The sequence below is a fragment of the Eretmochelys imbricata genome, chromosome 2 (assembly GCF_965152235.1).
Source record: "Eretmochelys imbricata isolate rEreImb1 chromosome 2, rEreImb1.hap1, whole genome shotgun sequence".
NCBI lineage: Eukaryota > Metazoa > Chordata > Testudines > Cheloniidae > Eretmochelys > Eretmochelys imbricata.
Window position 1 is genome coordinate 16,957,085 of NC_135573.1, and position 18,012 is coordinate 16,975,096.

The 18,012-nt window shown below is 42.4% G+C and overlaps 1 protein-coding gene across 1 annotated transcript in view; it reads left to right on the plus strand.

Moving 5' to 3' along the window:
- Positions 1-17,998, plus strand: part of HHLA1 (HHLA1 neighbor of OC90) — a 40,052-nt gene extending 22,054 nt beyond the window's left edge. The window contains exons 10-12 of the mRNA XM_077808039.1: positions 13,575-13,731; positions 17,584-17,666; positions 17,955-17,998. Of these exons, the coding sequence (XP_077664165.1) occupies positions 13,575-13,731; positions 17,584-17,666; positions 17,955-17,998 (284 nt within the window). The remainder of the gene's footprint in view (positions 1-13,574; positions 13,732-17,583; positions 17,667-17,954) is intronic.
- Positions 17,999-18,012: the final 14 nt, after the last annotated feature.

Consider the following 18,012-nt stretch of genomic DNA (forward strand, 5'->3'; position numbering starts at 1 on the left):
CTAAGTACATCTTAGTATATTGTGTTCATTTGGTTTTTGCCTTTATGGGAGTCTGGAGCCAGTGCTCTGTGCTCTCAGCCATTTTTGTGGGTTTTCCCAAATGTACTCTGTACTTGCGCTTTTCTTATTTTAATAGTACTCTCTCACCTGGTCTATACTACATGGTTAGGTCGACCTGGCTGTGGATGTGTCTACACTTAAACTTGGCTCCCGTCGATGTAAGTGTCCCGCTACGCCAACTTAACACCTGAGTAGCAGAGAGCCAGGGTTGATGGAGTTAGGTTGACGCAGTGATAATGTAGATGCTGCGTTACTTACGTCCACTGTTACTGGCCTCCAGGAGCTGTCCCACAATCCCCCACATTGACCCCACTGGTTACGGTTGTGAACTCTGCTGCCTAGACAGGAAGCTGCCCTGCCCCTTTAAAGCCCACGAGTTTTTGAAATTCCTTGTCCTGGTTCCCCACTTGGTGAGCACACCCGGCAACTCTCCATTGTTGAGTTGAATGGCCCAGCTGACCAGGCTGGCTACACACTGCAGACACGCTCCTGGCTGGAGTAGGCAGGAAATATTGGATTGCTTGTGGTGAGAAGAGGCTGTTCAGGTCCCGCGCTGATCCAGCCTTGGACACCTGGATATCAACGAGCGGATTGCTTGGGGCATGCAGGAGAAGAACTACACTAGGGATCAGCGGCAGTGCCGCGTGAAAGCCAAGGAGCAGTGGCAGGCAAACCAGAAGGCCAGGGAGACCAACAATCAATCTGGTGCTGAGCCACAGACCTGCTGCTTTTACAAAGAGCTACAAGCCATTCTCTTGCGGGGACCAACCCCAACAACACTGTGGATACTTCCAAGAAGTCTGAGTCAGAGGCTTTTTCTGAACAGTGAAGAGGAAGAGGGATATGGGGAGACAGGAGACGTGGGGATCCAGCTGTGCAGCAACCCAGGACATGTTTTTGACTCTACCGCAGTCCAGCCAGTCCTAACAGTCGAGCACAGGCGAGTCCGATACAGGGGAAAGAACCTCTGGTAAGTATGCAGTTTGCTTTGAAATTACAGGGCTGGAGCCCCCAAAGTAGCAGGGCACAGCTGTTGAGTTACTCGTTTTTTTAAACTTGTGCTTGAAGAAGTAGGGCAACCACCACGAGAGGTAGAGTTCCCAGCTGCTTTTCATTCCCCTCTGGAGTTAGGCAGAGGGAGGCCATGTAGAGTTATTTGTTTATGTGCACCGGGATGTCCCATGAATACTCCGTAGAGATCTCTGCGATTTCTTCAGCAGGACCCAGGCTAGCAGCAGCTTTGCGCTCTCTGCCTCTGTGACCCTCAGGGGTGAGATACCAGCTAAAGTCACTACTGCCTGTGGGAAATGGTGCCTGTATTGAGTGCCATTGCCCTGTATAGCTATATCCATGGCTGTGAGCTATTCCCCCAACCCTCTTCACGGGCCGTACTCACCCTGGCAAGTGCTGTGCCGGGTGCTGGGCTGTATCAGTCCCAAGGAGAAGTGAGAATGTAGGGCTTACAACTTCGGGGGATCAAGGGGAGTGAGGTCAGTATCCTAAATTTCGATTTCCATTGGGAATACACTGGACAATGGTACCTCTCTGTGTTGTATTTACAGCTGCTGGTATTGTGGCCTTCAGGGGCTCCCCCTCCACACCCATGGAACTCCTGAGCCAGGTAGGGAGGGGAAAGAAGAGGACTCCAGATGACATGTTCCAGGAAATGCTGCAAGCCTGCGCTGCTTCAGAGAACCAGATTAGGGCCCAGAGGATCACCCTGACAGACAGCCTGGAGAGGAGAAAGGCCCAGGAATCCCAGCAGGAAAAAGAGAGGAAAATGCACCAGCTCATAACAGGGCTCCTCGGTAAGCAACCAATGAAGCCTCAGACTCTGGTAGATCTACAGGTCTAAGAATCTGGTGCTCGCCTCCCTCTGTAGCCCATAGAGAACTCAATATCGGGATCTCCCTACCCCGTCCCCCACAACATTCCACATGTCATCAGGGGTCACCGCACTATTCCTACCACTCCACCCCGGGGGACATTAAAGACAATCACAGCTTTACATATGCTGACCTGTGAAAGCCATGGTTGGTGTAAGTGTACCTGAAATGGAAATGACTGTTCTTTCCCCTTCAGAAGTTCTGTTCCTTTAATTTATTAAGCTTTAAATGCTCTTTTTGAATGGCCTCATTCATGTTATGGAATAAAATTCTATTTTGTTTGGCTAAAGAGTCAACTCTGTTAGTTCACAACATATGCTGTTTGGTGCTGGGCAGGTTTGACATGCTCCAGTTGCCTGTTACTTCGTTTTGTCACAGAACCATAACATTATTCACAAACAATAGGTGCACTGACAGTGTTATATTCCTACATACACAGCAATCACTACAAGAATGCTACCTGGCTGCAAAAGAGCAAGGCTGTAGAGACACACTACAGCCGCACACACTGCTCTGGCTCACTATTAAAATGTTCTTTCAAAGCCTCTCTGAGCCATCTAGCTCTGTGTTGAGCTCTTCTAATAGCCCTTGGATCTGGTGGTTCAAATTCAGCAGACAGTCGCGTCACCTCTGCGCTCCACCCCAGCAGAAACTTTGCTCCGTTTGCTTCACAGATATGCTGCAGGACACAGCAGGCAGCTATAACCAGTGGCATATTTTTCTGTTTCAGATCCAATCTCATAAGAAAACAATGCCAGTGACACTTCAAATAACCAAAGGCACATTCAATTGTCATTGGGCACCTGCTGAGCCTGTAGTTGAAGCGCTCCTTGCTGCTGTTGAGTTGACCGGTGTATGGCTTCATGAGCAAGGGACTGGCTGGGTCTCCCAGGATCACTATTACCATTTCAATGTACCCAATGGCAAGCTGCCAGTCAGGAAAGAAAAGTCCCTGCTTGCAGCTTTCTGCAGAGTCCTGTGTTCTAAAATGCAAGTGTCATGCACCTTCCCTGACCAGCCCACGCTGATGTCAGTAAAGCATCCCCAGTAATCCACCAGGAAGTGCATAACCATACAAAAGTAGTCCTTTCTACTAATGTACTCTGTGGCAAGGTGGTCTGCTGCTTAAATAGGGATACACGTGCCAGCTATCGCCCAACCACAGTTCAGAAAGCCTGCTGCTGCAAAACCATCCACTATGTCCTGCACATCGCCTGGAGTCACAGTCCTGCCTAGCAGGAGGTGATTACTGGCCCTGCACACTTGCATGACAATGGCGCCTGTGGTGAATTTCCCAACTCCAAATTGATTCCTGCCTGGCTGGCAGCAAACTGACATTGCGCATTTCCACAGTGCAATCACCACTTGCTCCTCAAGAGTCAATGTCACTCTCATTTTGGGGGTCTCTGCACCGGAGGGCTGGGGAAAGCTCCGCACACAGATCCAGGAACTTGGCCTTGTGCATCCAAAAGTTCTGCAGCCACTGCTCGTCATCCCAAACCTGCATGACGACGCAATCCCACCAGTCAGTGCTTGTTTCTCAGGCTCAGAGCTGGCGCTTCACCTTCTCTAGCTGCTCTGTGATCACCACCACCAATCCTGAGTTGTTTCTTTCTATGTCCCACAGCAATCTTGCCTCCCAGGCAGCGTCATGTTCCCCATGGCTCCTCTTGCAGCTCTGCGCCCTGTGCTTGCAGCGCTCAGGACAATAGTGCAGAGCTGTTCAGGTGCCACGCCTCTGTTAGAGATGGCTGACCGTGAGGGGGGCCACACAGGTCTGAAGGGATTTTTGAAAAGAAGATGCAAAATATTATGGGATGCAGTAGAAGTGATGGGCTGGAGAACACTGCATTGTGGGAAGTCGCCCCTCCAAAACAAGGCATTGCAAAAACTTTCTAAAACACCAGGCACTGAGTGGTGGTAAGTTGCACGGTGGGATACCTACCCACGTGCACTGCATGCCGCACTGATACAAGCGCTCCTGGTGAGGACGCGCACTGCCGACGCATAGTGTAGCGTGCGCATGCCCAAGCGATGTAGTAACTGCGGTTGCTGCATGCCAACGTAACTTAGGTCAACATAATTTTGTAGTGTAGACATAGCCTCGGAGAAGTAAAAATTCAAAGCATTGGAACGTAAACTGGAGCTAGATGATGTACGTTTCTTAAAGGGTTCTAATTTTTCACCTGTGTATGATGCATATTTATAGCTTGAAATTGATAATGTCAGCCATGAAAAGCAATGGAGCTGGACCGGAAGAAGTACTTAGGCATAAAATCCCAAATGATGGACAACCTGTAGCAAGACAGGCAGTGACGAGAAGGAGAGAGAGCAAGCTAGCCTGGGACTTTGGTCATTCTCAGCCGGGAGTTTCTACTGAAACTTACCAGTAGGCAACTGATAAATACCAGACGGTACAAAGAAGTACTGAATTTAGAAGGCTTCCAGCCCCAGGCAATGATGGTAGGTAGCTAATTATTTTGTCCTTCTTGACCTCTGTTGTTTTTCTTCTGCTTAAATAGATGTAGCCATTCCAAGAGGCAAATATGTCTTACTCCCCATAGCACCTATTGGTTGTCACTGGCAATTAGTGATTAGCATAACTAAAGGGTGTATTTTTGGTTTCTTTGTATCCTAGATGGTGAGAAATGAAGAATTTGAGAAGAATTAGGCTCACATACCTGACCAAGCTGCAGTTCTTTACCATCAGAAAATGATTCTGCACAGAGATGTTTTTGATTGTGGTGTTTTTTTATTGTAAGCTCTGTGTTGTTTGGTTCAGATCAGCTTGGCCTTCTCTGTGAAGACTGCAAATCTTGGGTATCTCTAGGACCTCAGAATTGGAGACAGGTTAGATGTCCCTTTAGCAACAACTAGAAATAAAGAAATTCCAGCTAGCTAGCTACTTACCATGGTGTCTTATGAGTTTCTGTAAGGGATCAACAGTGCTCTGGAGACCTTTACCTGAAGTCTTAAGGGAAGGCAACCCTCATTCCAATAATGAGTAATGTGCAATGTTGCAAATACTATAGTAAATCAGAGTGCAGAAAATTCCTTTTCCAGACCTTTGATGTGATCTGATGGTTTATCAGGCTATCTTATAATCGAAGTAAACAGTGGTTCAGACAGTGCAGCACCTTTGGGCCTCATCCTATGCACCCAGCATTCTCAGCAACATCGGGACCTCTCAGGATCAGACTCTTTGTATGTAATTAGTTGGGGCTTGATGGAGGCTCAGGGATATGCAGAGTATGGATGGCAGAGTAGCTTCAACCCACCAGATCCTGGCACCTGCTAGGCAAGCACCAGACACTTTGTGGGGTGCACTGTTTGGCACTGGGTCTCATCATGGAAAAAGGCTATAGGCAGCCTGCACCATTGTGCAGGAACTTCTGGGGACCCAATGGATGACTCAAGCCTTTGGTATAAAACTGACGTCACCTACAGGATGGAGTAATTCACGTGCCTCAAGTCTGGGGAAGCACTATTCCAAGAATCCACAAGTATATGTATTCTCTGACTTTGTCACATAATTTTGTAAAATGGCAGTGAGAAGAAGAACATGGGCATGGAGGACCTCTTTGTAACAGGTGACGGTAAAGAGATCTCTCTTGCAGTGAGAGCCACACAAATGGCATGAATACAGTGGCAGTATTTTTTAAATGAACAGAGTATTATTCCAGAAAATGACTTTTAGCCACTTGCCAGCAGGAGGCAGGCTTGCTTGACACTTCCTTCTGAGGAACCAGATCCATCAGTCTCATTGGAAAACCATACTGTTATGTGAACATTACAAGACGAAATAACAATTTATATTGCAATGTCAATGTTATTAAATACTATAGTTATATTTCTGCTTAGTGAGCTGACCTGCCCTAAGCAGGCAATGAAATCACCACAGCAGAGACAGTTTTCCACTCAGATCTTAATGCTAAGTGATAAAACTATTGTTCCCACCTATCTATATCTTATCCCACAGTGGTCTTGTATGCAGAAAACCAGGGGTGAGAGCAGAGGACTAGCAGGCCACAACTCCTGAGTTCTCTTTGCAGGTCTGTACTCACTTATACAGTGAGGTACTGACTCACTGTATAACCTTTTTGTGGAAAATTCATTTTCATTTAGAACAAAAAGTCAAATTTTCTCACAGAACAGAAATTCCAGTTGGGAAACTGACAAGTTTCATTCTGATAATGTCAAAACATTAGAATAGCTCATTATATATATATAATGTTAATATTTTATATACGAAATCAGGTGAGGACATCAAAACAGAACATGTCAACATTATGAAAATGGAACGAAAAAGTTGAAACAGTTAGTTTCAACTTTTTCCCATTGAACAGCTCATTGGAATCAACATATTCCCAAAAAACATTTTGGTTTCAACAGAACTGCATTTTCTAATAGAAAACTGTTCCATCAAAAGTTGTTTGACCCGTTCTAGCCTTGGGAAAATCACTTAAGCTCTGTGAAAGGGGAATAATACTTGCCCACCTTAGCAGAGTGCTTTGAGAGCCTATAAGAAAGGGGCTCTCAATATATTTATATGTATGCATTATAAGGTAACTTTAACATCCATTTCAGTACACAGTCTAAGTCTAAAATTCAGACTCAATGTGATGTCATTAAAGACGGTTTATTAGAACAAGAAACCAATAAGTTTCAGTTGGCATTAAATGGGAAATCAGTAAGTGTCAAATGCTATTAAAGAGACAAGTCCACTGAATTGCTGCAAACCTGTTGTGGGGCAGAGAAACACTTGAAGTGGAGTTTCCACTAAATGAGCTGATATTTACATGCTCTTGCCATTGCTTGTTCAATATCTGAAGCATAGTTTCCCCTGGCCTCTTGACATACAGATGTTTGCCAGATGTCAGAATGCTTGGCAGTTTGGGATGCAGGGATGGTCCAATTTTACTGCTAGCTTGGCCAGTTCCAAAGGGGGCGGACGTTGCTTTGAAGTAATCTCTTTCAGATTGACAGCAACTTCATTTCCCTCCTGCCTCTGGATGCCATTTTTTATTAAACTTCATGTCAGCACTAGACAACTCAGGCATATTTCAACAGAGCTTCATTAATGCAAGTGTAAGTGGAATGACCTCTCCTATCATATAACATAAGATTGCAGAAACCCATACAGAATGTGAGGTATTTGGACCCAAAAATGCAATTACTCTTTCAGAGGGATTATATCTTGTGTGTAAGGAATCTCAAATAGATGTAAGGCCAGATCCTGATCCCAACCATAAATCCAAGAGCAACTTGATTGAAGCCAGTTAGCTTCAACAGTGTCACCAACACCATACATTGCATCTGCTCCACAACTTTGAGTGTCCCCCTCTGTGAATGTCCCCAAATCATTCTCTGTGGGAGGCTGCCCTATAGGAGTCAAGAAGTCACCAACTCTCCCATCATCTCCTCTCTATTCTTTGGTAGTTTTGCTACTAGATCCTTTCCTGGCCAAGGCTGTGGCTGGGACTCCTCATTACTGTTATTTTCCCAGAAGGGAGGGGCTCCATGGGAAATAGAATACAGCTCAGGACTGCAATACATTTTCTGCCTAATTTCTGTAGGGTTGATAGGAGGGAGGGGGGCAGCATTGTCCTAAGCCCCCACCATTACGACCATTGTCTCCCAACTTAGTTCTGGTCTTGCTCCCCTCCACAAGGATCCTGACTCCCTCCTAGGGATTCTTCTGCCGTGTTCCAGGAAGTGGAAATGGGGCCATACAGTTGACCTTTTCTGTCCATGTGGGTCAAAGGAGATCAATGCATAGAGGAGCCGGCAGGAATGATCTAGGCCCCTAACATTGCGTGTGAGATTTTTTCTGTTCCATGAGGCTGCATCACAAGAGCAGGGAGCACAAAAAAATACTTCTCCTTGTCACAAAAACACTTACAAAATAAGTGGCAGAGACACAAAACAATTAACCCACCAGCCAATGTTTAAAGCTTGTATTTTTCGCAACAATTGTATGAGTCTTTGCTGCCATCTAGCCACCCTATCTAGAGTGTTAGTTAAATGCAAATGCATGACAACACAACACAAAAACCATGCAGGGCACTAAAAAGGTGACGCTGCTTGTCTTCCACCACTTTGACTAAAAAACAAAACAAAAAAACTGAACGTTATTTGGTTTTCAAAACTGAAAAAAACAAAATGTTTCATAAACTGACAATGAAAATGTTTTTCTTCCTTTCTCATCTTTTTTCCCCATTTCTCTTCTCATTTTTTTCTTTTTTGCCACTGAAAAAGACTGGGGGAAAAGGGGGGAGAGGACCTAAAACCAATTTTTGTGTTTTTTTCCATGGAAAAAAGTCACAAAATTTAAAAACATGCAGAAAATTTTCATTTCTGAATAGAAGCCCTGTATCATAAAAAAGTATTAAACAGATACATTTTGACTAGCTCTAATAAATACACACATATTCCATGTTAAAAAAAACCCCACAAAAACTAACTAAAACCCCCAAAACCTGACCTTAATCCAACCCTGTGACTGAGCCATCAAGCACTTAAAAATAACCCACGGTGACGTAGCCAGGAATTGTTTCAGCTTTCTGTACTGCAACATGCAGAAATGGCACCTCTACTGCCAGTGAAATGTCCTCCTCTAGTGACATTGACCCGTGCGGAAAAGTCGTCTCTCCACGGGCTTTGTCTGCACTGCAAGCTAGCGATGACCGTCTCCTGTTCGCGTGTGCATACTCACAGCAGTGCTCGTCAAGCGAGTCTAGTGCTCGTACAGATAGCGTAGCCACAGTAACCTACAACTGGTGAGTCCGTATTTGGCCCATCTCAGCCACGTCAGCTACCAGAGCTACTGCAGCTGCACTGTGATTTAGCCTCGTGCTAGCTTGATGAGTGCTACTGCAAGTATACGGTACATGAGCAGGGGACTCCCAGCCCTAGCTAGCTTGCGGGGTGGACGCAGCCTACAATGAGGGCACTGTATACTGTGGAATGGGGGATTCTCTTCTCGTTTACACTGGAGTAAGCTGGGGAGAGACTCACAGCTGGTGTAATGTACACTAGCTGTGGATGTACCCCCAGCAGTTGCGCCATTAAAGTAAATAGCGTTACACTGATGTGAATCAGAGAATCAGGGTGACACTATATAAAAGAGAAGGACACGTTTAGATAGTGCTGTAACTTGTGCTTAAAAGTGTTTTTAATGAACCTGGAATGATAAGAACGCTCCATGCTACTGTGCTGGAATTTCCTTTTTTGTTGGTTTAAAGCTAAAAGATTGTTTCCATTAATGTATGGAGTATTTGCTGGGGATTTTCATGTAATGAGATCTGAAGTGTCATATGCCATAACTTCTACACATTTCATAGGAAGTGCCATGATCCATCTAGTCCCATGTCAAATAGTGGCTTGTACCAGATTTATCAAAGGGAAATATAACCACCACCCCATAATTCATAACCTTTCAAGAACATACCAGTAGAGAAAAAAGAAAAGGAGTACTTGTGGCACCTTAGAGACTAACCAATTTATTTGAGCATGAGCTTTCGTGAGCTACAGCTCACTTCATCGGATGCATACCGTGGAAACTGCAGCAGACTTTATATACAGACAGAGAATATGAAACAATACCTCCTCCCACCCCACTGTCCTGCTGGTAATAGCTTATCTAAAGTGGACAGTGGACAGGACAGTGGGGTGGGAGGAGGTATTGTTTCATATTCTCTGTGTGTATATAAAGTCTGCTGCAGTTTCCACGGTATGCATCCGATGAAGTGAGCTGTAGCTCACGAAAGCTCATGCTCAAATAAATTGGTTAGTCTCTAAGGTGCCACAAGTACTCCTTTTCTTTTTGCGAATACAGACTAACACGGCTGTTACTCTGAAACATACCAGTAGAGAACCTTCTTTCTAACCCCAGGTAATTAGTGGTTTGTTTCTGTTCTCAGAGATGGACGTTTATATCCTTGACTCATTTTTAGCATAGCTAGTGAAAGATTAATGAAATTATTTCCTAACATTAATTTATCTTTGTGCAACAGGCGAGCAGGTTAGTACTACCGGTGCAGTATATTTTTGATAGTGGAGAGGGTGAAGAAGTCTAAAGAGAGGTGGGAAAAATCCCAAAAAGAAACAGGATTCCAATTAATAAAACAAAGACGTTTCTGAAATCCAAATGCTCCACCTATAATAACCCTATGATCGGTCTAGTTTAGTCCTTAAGGCACCATACTTTGGTTTCTGCTGCAATAGGCTAAAAAGAAATCCCTCACCTGTTTCTTGTCACCACACACCATCAGCGGTAAGAGATGGCTAATCAGCTGTGCACTTCACACTATGACTTCCTCAGCTTCATTATGACACCATGGGACAGAGAAAATTTTTTACCCATTTCCGATTTCCAGTCTCTGTTACTCTCGTGTAAAAAATTGGACCAGATGTTGATAAGAGACTGCATATTTTGGAGATTCTTTTTGATAAAAAGTTGGAGTCTTTTTGGAGACCCATGTACAGAAATTATTAAGAATTGAAGATGAGTTGGTGGAGCAAGAGAGAGATACATAGCCCTACAATGAGAAAAAAATCATTGCCTAAATTTAATAAACAAAAAAGAAAACACAGAAACTAAGGAAACCATATCAGCATCCCAACAGGTCCCACAAAACCCTTTGAAAGTCATGTTAGCTGCAGATGATCCATTTGTATCTATAGGGTAAATGGTCCAATGTGAAGAGCACATTAGTTGAAGCTATATTGATATAACAACAACCAAAGATATGGCAATTATTAAATCTAATGCAAAACTCATCAGACCATTGTCTTCATGGGTCCATGAGGACAGGAGCTGTGCAGTCACTATGGAATTAACCTATCTGGCCATTACAATTCATCTGAAGTGTGTGTTCTCCTTTGGTATTTGCTTTCATTACCATGGAAGGCTCATTAAGAACATAAGAATGGCCATACTGGGTCAGACCATGTAACCCAGTATCCTGTCTTCCAACAATGGCCAATGCCAGATGCTTCAAAGGGAATGAATAGGACAGGGCAATCATTAAGGTGTTATTTCAGAAGCCTCTCTCATCTCAAGTGCGCTAAGCCTTATAATCCAAAATATCAATTAAAACATAACAGCAGAAGTGAAACTATTGTAATGAGAGAAAGTCTTTTACTAAAACCATCAGAGGTCACCCAGTTGTATCAGGAGCCTTTTAACAAACAAACATGAAACATCTTTAAACCCCACATTTAAAATAAGAGAAAAGGATGGAATCCATTAAAATACCATTTACTTTCTGATGGCCACTGCTCTATGATAAAAGGAGCATCAACAATGCGGGGTGTGAACCAGGGCTGTAAGCATGGATTGTGCCTACTGTATGAAGTGAGCTGTAGCTCATGAAAGCTTATGCTCTAATAAATTTGTTAGTCTCTAATGTGTCCCAAGTACTCCTTTTCTTTCTATGGATACAGACTAACATGGCTGCTACTCTGAAACCAGCCTTCTTCTAGGCACCTGCTAAATAAGGAAACAGTCACCTCACAATGGATAACCACATCATTTGACAAACAACTGACTGGACCTATGATATTGGTACTTGAACTCAGTTTATTTATCCCCAGTCAACCTCACCTCTGAGTTTGTGTTTTTTTGTTGGATAAAAGTTATGATCCTTTGGGCAAAGTCTAATAGTCACCATGCAAACCACCTCCTCATGGTGAAATTCTGTTGTGCCTTCTGAATTGTTTGATTGGCAGGATGTTTTCTATATTTACTGAACAAAATCAATAAAAGTGTTTTAAAAAACAAAATATTTACTTAAAATTTCTGTTTGGATTGGGGGAATATCTGTTATTACTAAAACATAGTTAAAATATTGGCCTGGCTTACCCAGTACAGTGCTTGAGAACGGTATTCCTCAGTAAGAGTAGAAGAGGGACAATCTGGAAAGCTGGAGCCTCACATTGATGGTCTGGTTAATAATGTCACAGAGTGCAGAGAACAGGGATGGGTGGGAGTGGGCAGCCAAAATGTTATTGTTAAAATTTTGCCATCATATTGAAGGGAGGTTTGGTGCCATTTCTCCGCCTTTGAAGGAATTAATTGCATCTCTGGACACTATGAGATCATCCCTAGCAGAGAATAAAGACTTGCTTCCAGGGCTTGTGAAAATATTTCGGAAGAGCAAATTTTCTTTTCTTTTCTTTTTTTTTTTTTTCAAACAAACCAGCTTGTTCCAAAAGGCAGATTTTGTTAAAATGGGTTTTCAGGGTCGGAGACCCGCAGATCCATCTATAATGTTTTCTTGTACACATGTGCACCCTTAAATACTGTGCTACACTATCAATAACTTCAACAAAGTTTTCAGGGAACGAAACAAACATTTCTGGACAATGCACTTAACATGAAAAAGGCTATGCAAGGTTTTTCTTCATTATGAGAAAGTGTTTTTATTTAAACAGAGAAACAAATGACAAACCACTTTCTGTAAGCATATATGCATGTCATATATAGGGTTTATTAAAGCCCAATGGGGAAATTTTTGTCAAATCCTCTTGGTAATATAATTGCCAGTGCAAAGCAATCTAGATCTTATCAAACGGATGTTGCATTTGCTCATTATCATATAAATCAAACAAAGAAACAAATGTAACAGCAATGTCTACTCAGTAATATTTCAGCTAGTGTCAAAGCCTCTGCTCTCCTGTTCTTAAACAGATATATAAAAAGAGGTGCAGAAGAGTGAGAGGCTGCCATCTGTGAACTCCGGCATATTTCAGTCTAAGGGACAAAAATATGAACCAGGTGATGCATTACTTAACAATTCAGATTCCAGCAGAGGAAGAGGAGGTACAGTATCACAACTGCACTGAGAAGCCTCAGTGAATCTAGAGATTGTTGTTAGACCTTAATCATATAGGCATGGGAATTCATGAAGCTAGAACATTCAGTAGAGATGATCAAAACATGTATGGAATACAAATGAAAATGGAAACAATATTACTCTTAAGGCTTCGGGTCAAATTTTCAGCCTACCCTTCACCAAAGACTGTTTAGTCCATATACTCCATATAACACCCAATTCTACCCACAGCTAAGGTATTTAGACTGAGATTTTCAGAGCTGCTTAAAGGAACTGGATGCCCAATTCCCATTAGAATTAATAAGAATGAGTTGTCCAAACCCGGTAAAAATTTCTGCTTTAGGCTGTCAGTGACCTACTTAATGAATGGATGCAAAACTGTAGGTCAGAATCCTTTGTATCCTCTAGAAAGTGAAACCTGGATATAGAAAATGTCATTTATAATGAAATGGAATAAAATTTTCAATTTTTTCAGTGCATCCCAATTTGCAAAGCTGCAATTTCAGTTATATTGAACTTCCACTTATAAATGATGCTCTGTAAAAAACTAAATAGGAACTCAATAAGATTATTCCTTAGACTTATGCTAAATAGGTGTTAACATGGATTGAATGGAGACCTTCCTATTTTAAAACTTTATCTCATTCAAAGATCTCCCAAATTGTGTACTATGTTTTTCCATTAGTTTTGTCCCACACAGGCTTGTTTTTTATGACATTTAGCACAATGAACTTGTCAATCAGCATCTTTCCCAAGTATTCACACTAGTTCAGAGTTATATTTCTTCTAGGATGTCCACAGGCAACTCTTAAAGAGCCACCCATGAACTCCCCTCCTGTTACCTTTATGGCTCAAAAGATCAATCCTTGCGTGATGGAGCTGTGTAAATTTTTCCAGCAGTGCCTTTGTGTCACTCAAAGAAGAAATTCAAGAAAAGAAGCCATGAGGTAAATCTAGCCTTCTTTTTGCCATCCTTTACCTTCTTGGGATGCTCTGTGTTACTCTCTCAAAGGACAGTTTCCAATCACCAGCCGTTAGTTTTGAAAGTCTGCAAGTCTGGCCCAATGGGACCTTACAATCAAGCATGCAGGGAGGACGCATTTCAGGGAAGCATCAGCCCCAACCACTTGGGATTGGGATTTTTGTGGTGTGTGTGTGGGGACAAAATGGAGTCTGAGAAGAGGGCATGTCCCTCAGCTTCAGGCAGTGATTCGTTTGGAATAAAGGTAACCTGAATGCTGTGTTCACACAGCCTGGAAGGACTGGTTACTACACTGGGGCAACATTCTTCTAGCAGGTTGGTTTTGTTCATCGTCAGAGGCCAGATTCCCAGCTAGGCACAGGATTCTAGGAAGGGGGCAAAGGCAACTGTCCACTCCCCTGGTCCTGGAGCTATTTCTGCCCCTCCTAGCTCTGCTGTACTCCCTACACCCAATGAGAGGAGAGGGCACAACAACGATGGAGCTGAGGCGCCAGGATTTTCCCTCAGGCCTAGAATAGGAAACTGGGAGAGGCAGGACTCCTGGGCTCTGTTCTACTGCTGAGTGACCTTGGGCAAGTTGGGAGTAGAGCTGGGAATAAAGGCCAGGAGTGGATAACCTAAATTTTGTGCCTCAGTTTCCCCATCAGTAAAATGGGGATGTTAACACTTACCTGCCTCATTGTGAAAAATCCTATGGCTGGATGCCACTGCATGTCTCCAACACAATACCACCACTGAGACTCTCACCAGGTCTCCGAAAGCCCATATGTGGGAGTAGCTCCAAAATTAGCACCTTCCTATGACTGAACCAGCAGGACCCTGTAGTGGCAGATGAAAGTCACTGTATGAACTGGAAAAATATGCCTCTCCCATTGCTCTCCAGCTTCCCCTGAGATAGGCCTCAGGCTGCTACTTACACTGAAGTGTATTACAATAGAGGGTTCTCTTTCTTTGTTGTAAATTGGAGCAGAGGAGTGTTTTGTAGTTCTCTAATTCTCAGAACACTCAGTAACACCTGCTCATAAATTCAGTTGAAAATGGTGCTGAAGAAACCATCCAGCACAGCTCAAGCCCTCTTGATTTGACTGGTTTAGGAGATTAGTACCTACATAACTTGGTAGCTTGACTATAGATACAGGAAAAGTAGGAGGAGAGCTTGCATACTTCCAAAATAAAAAGCCAAATTTTAGCCCTGCTGTTAGTGAGCAAAATCCTACTGAAGTCAATGGAATTATACCAGCATTGAATGTAAACAGGAGAATTGGTTGACATTTTTTTCCATTAAATTATTTGATGAAAAGTAAAGAGTTTTCATTTTTGTGAAAAATTTTCTTTGAATTTTTTGAGGTTTTCATAAACTAAAAATTCAAATTTCAATATTTTGACCCCAAAAAATTGAGAAAATTGGACCCTTTTTGAAAAAAAAAAGTCCATTTTGTCAAAAAAAAAAAAGCCATTTTTGGTTACAAAAATGATTCACTGGAAATTTTCCAACCATTTTTGTTCACCAGCAATGCAAGTGCAGCCTGGTCTGATCCAGGCTCACTGGTGGTAGCAAATCTCCTGAGTTCACTGTATTCTTGGGCTGATGTTAACTCCGACCATACATCAAAAATTAATGAGCATCATGTTCCTCATGAGTCTAAACTTGAGGCATTCGCTTCACTGAGGCTGTCACTGTAAGATGAAAGTCCACCTGAAATCCCAGCGGTTTTGATGTTGAACCAGCACTGAAGTATGTATTTTAATAGGCTCCTCACCAGCAGGGTTCTTCCCCCAATAATGTCAAAAACATTGTGATGTAAAAGGAACAGAAATAGCAGCTGGTGTGTTTGCAATAGAAAATCCTGTTGGTAAAGGAAAAGTGCTTCTTAGATTGATTCCACAAGGTGCTGCAAGGTTCATTGCCTAGATAAGTGATATACTTTTTGAGGCACTGAACTAATCATGCCTCTTTCCCTCCTTTTTTTATACACTGTGCCTCTTTCCATGCTCACTTCCTAGGCTCAGGATAGCCTTTGAGCCTTCCCATTTTCTGCACTAGATTGTCTTCCTCTATTCCAAGAGGGCTTTGAACTCTGCATGTAGCTGGAGAACCCAGACAATCATTTTTAGACTCCTTCTAGTTGGCTGTAGGTTGGGGGGGGGGCAGCATACTTTTCCCCTCACTCTTAAATATTGTTAGTGAGGAGCTTGTGGAAAATCAGGTACCTGGGAGCTGGGGGAAGGAGGAAGGAGCTATCTCTCCTCCCCCCTCCCCCCGAGCAGAGCCACTTGTCCCCAGAACTTACACCAACAAAATGCAGAGTCAAACTGAAAGAGCAATTGAGAGAGAACAATATGTTCTGTGCCAGGAGGAGTTTTTGTCTGGTTTCCTGCTTCCATACAGTCCTCAAGGCTTCTACGTATGGCATGCCCATCTCAGCACCCTTGTCGTGCTGCCTTCAGGTTGTTCCTCTGTTAAACTCTTCCGTTAAAAATGGCTCTTTTAAGTGTGCTTTATCGGACAGATTTTCAAAAGTGCTCAGCATTGTCCTGACAGTGTGTAATAATAAAACTGCTATTGACGTCACTAGAAGCAGACTTAGGGCAATGTTAAGTGCTTTAAAAAATCCTACGCTAAATCCCCAGGTGTTTAAATAAGTTTAGAGCTACTCATAAATGTTACAAATATAGACCTCTGAGTATTTTGATTATACTTCTGTATGAGTAGGATATCTTTGCATCGGTCTATTCCCATTAATCCCTATTCCTGAAAGAGAGAGAGAGAGAGAGGAATGTGGACAATAATTTCTTCAGACAAGAATATGTATACTTGATTTGTGGCCTTGAAAGCTTAAGAATTTGAGAGGAAAAACTTATTCCGAGACAATTAAATCAAGAACTTCCACAAGTGCAAATGAGAGATGGAAATACAGAATGGAAGAAAAGACATTTAGAAGTATCTTCCATTGTTGTAGCCATGTTGGTGACAGCATATTAGAGAGAAAAAGGTGGGTAAGGTGATATCTTTTATGGGACCAACTTCTGTTGGTGAAAGAGACAAGAGAAAACTTGGTCCAGTAAAAGATATTACCTCTCACCCACCTTGGATCTCTATTTAGAAAATTTGTCATATTCCATTATGGGCCTGATCTAAAGCCCATTGAAATTAATAGGAGTCTTTCAATGGTCTTTAGATTAGTCCCTATATTCAAATCTGTCTGAAGCAAATCCCTGGTAGGTGTCATTGGGTACTTATCCCTGATGACATTGCATTTGTAATTTTGCTGATAGTGGTCTGATCTTCAGTTGGTGTGAATCAGCATCGCTCCATTGACTCAGTGGGATTTCATGAGTACAGTGTAGGCTTTATAGTCCAATGCAAAAAGGAGTATATGGCATCAGCCCATTATATTGCATTATTAGGGTGACAGCAAGGTTGGGCTAACTATGTTTATCTTTGAAAGAACAAGTCTTGTAAGAATTACCTGATTTCCAAATAAGATGTCAGGCAGTCCTCCCACAGGCAAAATTCCCATTGTAGTTAATGGCAGTTTTACTTGAGTAAAGACTGGGAATTGGGCCCCAAATGGATAAATATTCTGGGACAGTATCTGACCTGACATCCACAGGGTTTGAATCATGGGTAACTCCATTTAACTTCAGTGGAATTATTCCAGATTTATAGCTGCATTAACAAAATCAGAATCCAGGCTTTTCTATGCAACATACATTTTTTGTATATTTAAACTAGAACACTTACCTGAAAAAATGTACGTATAAAATCACAATAGATGAAAAGAGATTACTCTCCTAACTTTGACTAAATCTTTAGGTACTGTATTGAATACTATTCCTGGTTCTTGAAAAATGCAACTTACATCTGTGAAAGGGTCAAAAGAAAGGCTTACTCACAAAGTAAGTAAACTTTCTGGTTATACTCTTCCATAATCTATTAAATGTGTCAAAGTGGAGGTATGTCCATTTATAGCCGCTGAAAATATGGCTCAGTAAAGTTGCAAAAGGAGCTAAAGATCATTAACGAGACACTTTAAATCTCCACAGAGCGATTAAGAGTCTGTCCCCAATAGCTATTTTATTATCTTTTATTTATGAAATAAAAAACGTATAATTAAGCTTATAATATGTTTTAGAAATTCTCCTTGTGAAATATGTTCTGAGTGTGATTTTCTTTTGTTCTTCCAGCGTTAAAGCAAAAATGCCTTACAAACATCTGTAAATCTGTCTAAAGCACTGAGGGAAT